We start from the raw sequence: 8,853 nt of genomic DNA, 5'->3' as shown, positions 1-8,853 counted from the left end.
GAGTGTAGAGTGTAGTGTAGAGTGTAGAGTGTAGAGTGTAGAGTGTAGTGTAGAGTGTAGAGTGTAGAGTGTAGAGTGTAGAGTGTAGAGTGTAGAGTGTAGTGTGTAGTGTGTAGTGTAGTGTAGTGTAGAGTGTAGTGTAGAGTGTAGTGTAGAGTGTAGTGTGTAGTGTGTAGTGTAGTGTAGAGTGTAGTGTAGAGTGTAGTGTAGAGTGTAGTGTAGAGTGTAGAGTGTAGAGTGTAAAGTGTAGAGTGTTGAGTGTAGTGTAGAGTGTAGTGTGTAGTGTAGTGTGTAGTGTGTAGTGTGTAGTGTGTAGTGTAGTGTAGAGTGTAGTGTGTAGTGCAGTGTAGTGTGTAGTGTAGAGTGTAGTGTAGAGTGTAGTGTAGAGTGTAGAGTGTAGTGTAGAGTGTAGAGTGTAGAGTGTAGAGTGTAGAGTGTAGTGTAGAGTGTAGAGTGTAGAGTGTAGAGTGTAGAGTGTAGTGTGTAGTGTGTAGTGTAGTGTAGTGTAGAGTGTAGTGTAGAGTGTAGTGTAGAGTGTAGTGTAGAGTGTAGTGTGTAGTGTAGTGTAGAGTGTAGTGTAGAGTGTAGTGTAGAGTGTAGTGTAGAGTGTAGAGTGTAGAGTGTAAAGTGTAGAGTGTAGAGTTTAGTGTAGAGTGTAGTGTGTAGTGTGTAGTGTAGTGTGTAGTGTGTAGTGTGTAGTGTGTAGTGTGTAGTGTAGTGTAGAGTGTAGTGTGTAGTGCAGTGTAGTGTGTAGTGTAGAGTGTAGTGTAGAGTGTAGTGTAGAGTGTAGTGTAGAGTGTAGTGTAGAGTGTAGTGTAGAGTGTAGTGTAGAGTGTAGCTCCAAACAAACACACAACAACCTGTGATAACACCTTTAATGTCACATTAATGACGTTTCTTCGTAGCGTTATCTTAATAATGATAATCATCATAATATAAATATAAATATAAATATAAATATAAATATAAATATAAATATAAATATAAATATAAATATAAATATAAATATAAATGTAAGTATAAATATAAATATAAATATAAATATAAATATAAATATAAATGTAAATATAAATATAAATATAAATGTAAACATAAATATTATTATTCATATTAATACTATTAATAATAATGAATATTGATGATTTAATGACACGTGACATTACTTCTTCTGCTACTTTTAGTCTCTTTCGTTTATAAACTTCTCGCTTCAGTGTCTTGGTGTTTCAAAAATAAAGTCCCCGAACTGTTATGAACTTCCGTTGTTTTTAATCTCGATTAAACAAATCTATGTCACCAACGAAATATGATTTTCTCGAGATTTTCTTTATCTCGAGATACAAAAAAATCATCCATGTCTCCCATGCCGTAGTACTGCAATTTAAATGTATTTGTTTTATTTTGAAAGGTATGACCGGATGTTATTGTGTCGCTATAGCGCGTGTGCGAACGTGTTCCTGTAAGTCTTGATTTTCTTCGCACTTTAAAGTCAACTCTGTAGGTTCTGAAGAGTTTCCGGATCAACGGTTTCGTTCGAGTTAAGGTTAGTTATCAGGTTAGTTATCAGGTTAGTTGTGTTGCTGCTTCGAACCTGTTTGTTGACGTCAGTCAAGCTAAGCTAAGTTAGCTCGTGTTTGTTTCGATCACAAACATTGATGAAGGTCTTGAACCTGAGACTCTATGACGTCATTCAAGTTGAAACTGATTCTCTCAAGAAACATGAAGACATTAAATCAGACATTCAAGAAAAGAAATGAACATAAAGAAATAATCAAGAAAATGAATCAACATCATATGTGTTGTAATATATTATTATGATCACATTATTGATCCATCAATACTAGTGCGAAACAAGAAAGGAAATGAGTGACACGTGTTTTTGAACAGGCTCGAGGGCCACTCGTTTGATGTTTGAGGACCCATGTTGTTGGTCCCTGAGGACCCATGTTGTTGGTCCCTGAGGACCCATGTTGTTGGTCCCTGAGGACCCATGTTGTTGGTCCCTGAGGACCCATGTTGTTGGTCCCTGAGGTGGTCCCTGAGGACCCATGTTGTTGGTCCCTGAGGACCCATGTTGTTGGTCCCTGAGGACCCATGTTGTTGGTCCCTGAGGTGGTCCCTGAGGTGGTCCCTGAGGACCCCATGTTGTTGGTCCCTGAGCACCCATGTTGTTGGTCCCTGAGGACCCCATGTTGTTGGTCCCTGAGGACCCATGTTGTTGGTCCCTGAGGTGGTCCCTGAGGACCCCATGTTGTTGGTCCCTGAGGACCCATGTTGTTGGTCCCTGAGGACCCCATGTTGTTGGTCCCTGAGGACCCATGTTGTTGGTCCCTGAGGTGGTCCCTGAGGTGGTCCCTGAGGACCCATGTTGTTGGTCCCTGAGGTGGTCCCTGAGGTGGTCCCTGAGGTGGTCCCTGAGGACCCATGTTGTTGGTCCCTGAGGTGGTCCCTGAGGACCCATGTTGTTGGTCCCTGAGGACCAATGTTGTTGGTCCCTGAGGTGGTCCCTGAGGACCCATGTTGTTGGTCCCTGAGGTGGTCCCTGAGCACCCATGTTGTTGGTCCCTGAGGTGGTCCCTGAGGACCCATGTTGTTGGTCCCTGAGGTGGTCCCTGAGGACCCATGTTGTTGGTCCCTGAGCACCCATGTTGTTGGTCCCTGAGGTGGTCCCTGAGGACCCATGTTGTTGGTCCCTGAGGTGGTCCCTGAGGACCCATGTTGTTGGTCCCTGAGGTGGTCCCTGAGGACCAATGTTGTTGGTCCCTGAGGTGGTCCCTGAGCACCCATGTTGTTGGTCCCTGAGGTGGTCCCTGAGGACCCATGTTGTTGGTCCCTGAGGTGGTCCCTGAGCACCCATGTTGTTGGTCCCTGAGGTGGTCCCTGAGCACCCATGTTGTTGGTCCCCGAGCACCCATGTTGTTGGTCCCTGAGGTGGTCCCTGAGGACCAATGTTGTTGGTCCCTGAGGTGGTCCCTGAGGTGGTCCCTGAGGACCCCATGTTGTTGGTCCCTGAGGTGGTCCCTGAGGTGGTCCCTGGGGACCCATGTTGTTGGTCCCTGAGGTGGTCCCTGAGCACCCATGTTGTTGGTCCCTGAGGTGGTCCCTGAGGACCCATGTTGTTGGTCCCTGAGCACCCATGTTGTTGGTCCCTGAGGTGGTCCCTGAGCACCCATGTTGTTGGTCCCTGAGGTGGTCCCTGAGCACCCATGTTGTTGGTCCCTGAGGTGGTCCCTGAGCACCCATGTTGTTGGTCCCTGAGGTGGTCCCTGAGGACCCATGTTGTTGGTCCCTGAGCACCCATGTTGTTGGTCCCTGAGGACCCATGTTGTTGGTCCCTGAGCACCCATGTTGTTGGTCCCTGAGGACCCATGTTGTTGGTCCCTGAGCACCCATGTTGTTGGTCCCTGAGGTGGTCCCTGAGGACCCATGTTGTTGGTCCCTGAGGACCCATGTTGTTGGTCCCTGAGGACCCCATGTTGTTGGTCCCTGAGGTGGTCCCTGAGGACCCATGTTGTTGGTCCCTGAGGACCCATGTTGTTGGTCCCTGAGGTGGTCCCTGAGGACCCCATGTTGTTGGTCCCTGAGGACCCCATGTTGTTGGTCCCTGAGGACCCCATGTTGTTGGTCCCTGAGGTGGTCCCTGAGGACCCATGTTGTTGGTCCTTGAGGACCCCATGTTGTTGGCCCTGAGGTGGTCCCTGAGGACCCATGTTGTTGGTCCCTGAGGTGGTCCCTGAGGACCCATGTTGTTGGTCCCTGAGGACCCCATGTTGTTGGTCCCTGAGGTGGTCCCTGAGGTGGTCCCTGAGGACCCATGTTGTTGGTCCCTGAGGTGGTCCCTGAGGACCCATGTTGTTGTTCCCTGAGGACCCCATGTTGTTGGTCCCTGAGGACCCATGTTGTTGGTCCCTGAGGTGGTCCCTGAGGACCCATGTTGTTGGTCCCTGAGCACCCATGTTGTTGGTCCCTGAGGACCCATGTTGTTGGTCCCTGAGGTGGTCCCTGAGGACCCATGTTGTTGGTCCCTGAGGACCCATGTTGTTGGTCCCTGAGGACCCATGTTGTTGGTCCCTGAGGTGGTCCCTGAGGACCCATGTTGTTGGTCCCTGAGGTGGTCCCTGAGCACCCATGTTGTTGATCCCTGAGGTGGTCCCTGAGCACCCATGTTGTTGGTCCCTGAGGTGGTCCCTGAGGACCCATGTTGTTGGTCCCTGAGGTGGTCCCTGAGGACCCATGTTGTTGGTCCCTGAGCACCCATGTTGTTGGTCCCTGAGCACCCATGTTGTTGGTCCCTGAGGACCAATGTTGTTGGTCCCTGAGGTGGTCCCTGAGCACCCATGTTGTTGGTCCCTGAGGACCAATGTTGTTGGTCCCTGAGGACCAATGTTGTTGGTCCCTGAGGACCCATGTTGTTGGTCCCTGAGGACCCATGTTGTTGGTCCCTGAGGTGGTCCCTGAGGACCAATGTTGTTGGTCCCTGAGGTGGTCCCTGAGCACCCATGTTGTTGGTCCCTGAGGTGGTCCCTGAGGACCCATGTTGTTGGTCCCTGAGGTGGTCCCTGAGGACCCATGTTGTTGGTCCCTGAGGTGGTCCCTGAGCACCCATGTTGTTGGTCCCTGAGGTGGTCCCTGAGGACCCATGTTGTTGGTCCCTGAGGTGGTCCCTGAGGACCCATGTTGTTGGTCCCTGAGGTGGTCCCTGAGGACCCCATGTTGTTGGTCCCTGAGGTGGTCCCTGAGGACCCATGTTGTTGGTCCTTGAGGACCCCATGTTGTTGGTCCCTGAGGTGGTCCCTGAGGACCCATGTTGTTGGTCCCTGAGGTGGTCCCTGAGCACCCATGTTGTTGGTCCCTGAGGACCCATGTTGTTGGTCCCTGAGGTGGTCCCTGAGGACCCATGTTGTTGGTCCCTGAGGACCCCATGTTGTTGGTCCCTGAGGACCCCATGTTGTTGGTCCCTGAGGTGGTCCCTGAGGACCCCATGTTGTTGGTCCCTGAGGACCCATGTTGTTGGTCCCTGAGGTGGTCCCTGAGGACCCATGTTGTTGGTCCCTGAGGACCCCATGTTGTTGGTCCCTGAGGTGGTCCCTGAGGACCCATGTTGTTGGTCCCTGAGGACCCCATGTTGTTGGTCCCTGAGGACCCCATGTTGTTGGTCCCTGAGGACCCCATGTTGTTGGTCCCTGAGGACCCATGTTGTTGGTCCCTGAACCTCATGAGTGTAGTCACATGACATGGAGATTTTATCCAAGTCACATTTTGGTTTTTTCGATTTTTCATTTGATTCTCCGATTCTCCTGTGTTGTTCTCATGTGATCTTGACTATTTAAGTATATATATATATATATATATATATATATATATATATATATATATATATATTTTATTGAGTATTGTTTTGATTGTTTAAGTGCTTTGTGACCCTGGTCTGGAAGAGTCTCTATAAATATAATATTCTTACATTTGGTGAGCATCAGAGCTTACTTAATTATTATTATTATTATTATTACTTACACCTGTGTCTGCTCAGAGTCTTGGATCAAAACAACACAATCTGCTTCAAACGCTGTAGTCGACTTTCAACACATTTCTGAGATATTAACATGAAGAGATCGAACTGAAGTCCAGGAGTCGAATCGTGACCTTTCTGTGTGAGTTTGTATGTTCTGTGTTGCCTGGGTTTACTCCGGACACTCCGGTTTCCTCCCACAGTCCAAAAAAATACAGAGGTTGATTGAGAAATTGTCTGTAGGTATCAGTGTGTGTGTGAATGTTGTGTGTCTTTGTTTGTCCTGAGACAGACTGGCGTCCTGTCCAGGGTGTCCCCCGCTCCCACCCTGAGTAGCTGGGATAGACTCCAGCCCCTGTGAGCCTCATAAGAGAATAAGTGGCTCACATGTGACTCTGAACACTAAACAAAAAGGCTCAGAGTCGTGTGTTTGTGTTTGTGTGTGTGTGCGTGCGTGTGTGTGTGTGTGCGTGCGTGCGTGTGTGTGTGCATGCGTGTGTGTGTGCGTGCGTGCGTGTGTGCGTGCGTGCGTGTGTGTGTGCGTGCGTGCGTGTGCGTGGTCAGCAGGTCATGGAAAAACTCCGCAGGATCCTGGTCCATGTGTGTCGCGACGGATCTCCGGCTCACAGACTTGACTTCCTTCAGGTACAGATGGTGTCTTCTGGCCTCGGACCCACATGTGGACCTCTGTTGACCTCACTGTCTCCAGAGCGTGGCTGGTCTGCTGAGTGGCGGCGAGGATGAGGTCGACGTCAGCTGCTGCCTGGAGAAGGATCAGCTGGTCATTCAAAGAGCGAAGGGACGAGGAGTCCCTCTGAAGGTGTGAAAGGACCAGCCGGAGGAGGAGGTCTTCGTAGGCTCATGTATAGTGTCCTTCAGAGACCCGCCTTCTGCCCCATCAAGAACCTGTCACCCGAGGACGCGGCCGCGCTGCCGTGGGACGTGCGGCGCCAGGGAGTGGACGTGGGCGTGGCCGTCCTCCTGCAGGCGGCCAATCACAGGGTCCTGTTGACGAGGCGTGCGCAGCATCTCCCAATATTCCCCAACAACTGGGTTCCTCCTGGTGCGTCCGAAGGATCCGGTCCGATGACAAACTCATGTTCTGTTGTCCACCTGCAGGGGGCCACGTGGAGCAGCACGAGACGGTGAACGAGATGCTTCTACTTTCGTAGCCTGAGAACTGACCAGTCTGTCGGCAGCTGCTGGACGCTGGACTCCGGGAGCTGCAGGAGGAAACTGGACTCAAGGTGGCGCCGGAGGAAGTGAGCTCAGAGATATTGGGTTTGTGGGAGGTGAGACGAGGTCAAGGGTTACACTTGTTACCATGACGACACTGATATGTCACTCACACTTGTTACCATGATGACACTGATGTGTCACTCCCACTTGTTACCATGACAACGCTGATGTGTCACTCACACTTGTTACCATGACGACACTGATATGTCACTCACACTTGTTACCATGACGACACTGATGTGTCACTCCCACTTGTTACCATGACAACCATGTCACTCCCACTTGTTACCATGACAACACTGATATGTCACTCACACTTGTTACCATGACGACACTGATATGTCACTCACACTTGTTACCATGACGACACTGATGTGTCACTCACACTTGTTACCATGACGACACTGATATGTCACTCACACTTGTTACCATGACGACACTGATGTGTCACTCCCACTTGTTACCATGACAACCATGTCACTCCCACTTGTTACCATGACAACGCTGATGTGTCACTCACACTTGTTACCATGACGACACTGATATGTCACTCACACTTGTTACCATGACGACACTGATATGTCACTCCCACTTGTTACCATGACAACACTGATATGTCACTCACACTTGTTACCATGACGACACTGATGTGTCACTCCCACTTGTTACCATGACAACACTGATATGTCACTCACACTTGTTACCATGACGACACTGATATGTCACTCACACTTGTTACCATGACGACACTGATGTGTCACTCCCACTTGTTACCATGACGACACTGATGTGTCACTCACACTTGTTACCATGACAACACTGATATGTCACTCACACTTGTTACCATGACGACACTGATGTGTCACTCACACTTGTTACCATGACGACCTGATATGTCACTCACACTTGTTACCATGACGACACTGATGTGTCACTCCCACTTGTTACCATGACGACACTGATGTGTCACTCACACTTGTTACCATGACAACACTGATATGTCACTCACACTTGTTACCATGACGACACTGATGTGTCACTCCCACTTGTTACGATGTCAACACTGAAGTTTTGCGCACACTTGTTACCTTGACAACACTGATGTCAAAGGTCGTGTGTGTCTCAGTCGGTGTACCCTCCGCTGCTGTCTCATGGTCTACCTCAACGACATCACATTGTGGTCTACATGTTGCTGCGCTCATCTCTGCTTCACCTGCAGCTGCAGGTAACAGAGGTCAGACCAGAGGGTCAACATGTTGGTTCACTTTTGTTGTGACCTGCAGGACTCCCTGTGTCCCTCTCCCGCTGAGGTCAGCGGCTGCGTCTGGGTGGATGTCAGCCTGGTCCATCTCATAGTGTCCTCCACGGATGGGGAGGAGCCCTGTGGTCAGAGGGGTCACCTGCCGAGCGGCGTCAGGTGCGTCTTGTGAGTCCCTGTCCTCAGCCACACTGGTTTGACCTTATGTGCCCTCAGGGTCACCAGGGTGTCTTCTGACGGCTCCCTCAGTGACTCCACACAGCCTGCATCAGTGTTCCTCAACAGGCTGCCGGTCAGCGGGCAGGACCTGGAGAGGGTCAGCTCGGGGACCAAGTTCGCTCTGGACCTGTGGCTTCGACGTCTGACCCGCTCAGGTGGTTGTCATGTTTGCTCTCTGACCTCCGTACTCACCTGCAGTTCTGCCTCCATCAGATGCTGGTGGACCAGATGAAGAGTGTGTGTCTCCTGCGTCCCAGAGGTGACCTCTGACCTGTTCTCTCACCCGGATCTCAGAGTCTAAGTGGGGTCGGCAGCAACTCCCTCCCTCATTGAGGATCTCCTGCAGCAGACGTTCTCTGATCATCTCAGTATTAAAGATTGTTGGCGAATGATGACGTGTTTGATTCCTGTGAAGAAGTTACAGTTACATTTGTCTACAGTGAATCCACTTGAATCCACTTGAATCCACTTGAATCCACTTGAATCCACTTGAATCCACTTGAATCCATATTCTACACGTACAGTGACTAGAAAAGGTGGATCATAGAATTCCCTCGTGAGTCTGAGGACAACTGTCTTCAAGAAGCAGCGGATGTTCTTCCTGCTAAAGAAGCCCCGACTGAGATGCTGG

General features: G+C 49.9%; 1 protein-coding gene across 7 annotated transcripts; it reads left to right on the top strand.

Moving 5' to 3' along the window:
* Positions 1-1,427: 1,427 nt before the first annotated feature.
* nudt17 (nudix (nucleoside diphosphate linked moiety X)-type motif 17) lies at positions 1,428-8,614 on the top strand. Of its 7 annotated transcripts, none has more exons than XM_087812892.1 (9): positions 1,428-1,540; positions 6,074-6,151; positions 6,216-6,326; positions 6,386-6,569; positions 6,626-6,651; positions 6,706-6,798; positions 7,872-7,970; positions 8,029-8,162; positions 8,220-8,614. In XM_087812892.1, exons 2-9 carry the CDS (start codon positions 6,077-6,079, stop codon positions 8,452-8,454), a joined length of 957 nt encoding a protein of 318 aa, XP_087669018.1. In that variant the 5' UTR covers positions 1,428-1,540; positions 6,074-6,076; the 3' UTR covers positions 8,455-8,614. The 7 variants fall into 7 exon arrangements, with proteins under 7 accessions (XP_087669018.1, XP_087669019.1, XP_087669020.1 ...); XM_087812893.1 differs by having other exon boundaries at positions 1,434-1,540; positions 6,071-6,151; XM_087812894.1 differs by having other exon boundaries at positions 1,441-1,552; positions 6,071-6,151.
* Positions 8,615-8,853: the final 239 nt, after the last annotated feature.

This window comes from Callionymus lyra, chromosome 17, assembly GCF_982586985.1.
Source record: "Callionymus lyra chromosome 17, fCalLyr1.hap1.1, whole genome shotgun sequence".
NCBI classification, from domain to species: Eukaryota; Metazoa; Chordata; class Actinopteri; order Syngnathiformes; family Callionymidae; genus Callionymus; species Callionymus lyra.
Note: the sequence above shows the minus strand (reverse complement) of the source record. Positions and strands in the feature narration are given on the sequence as shown.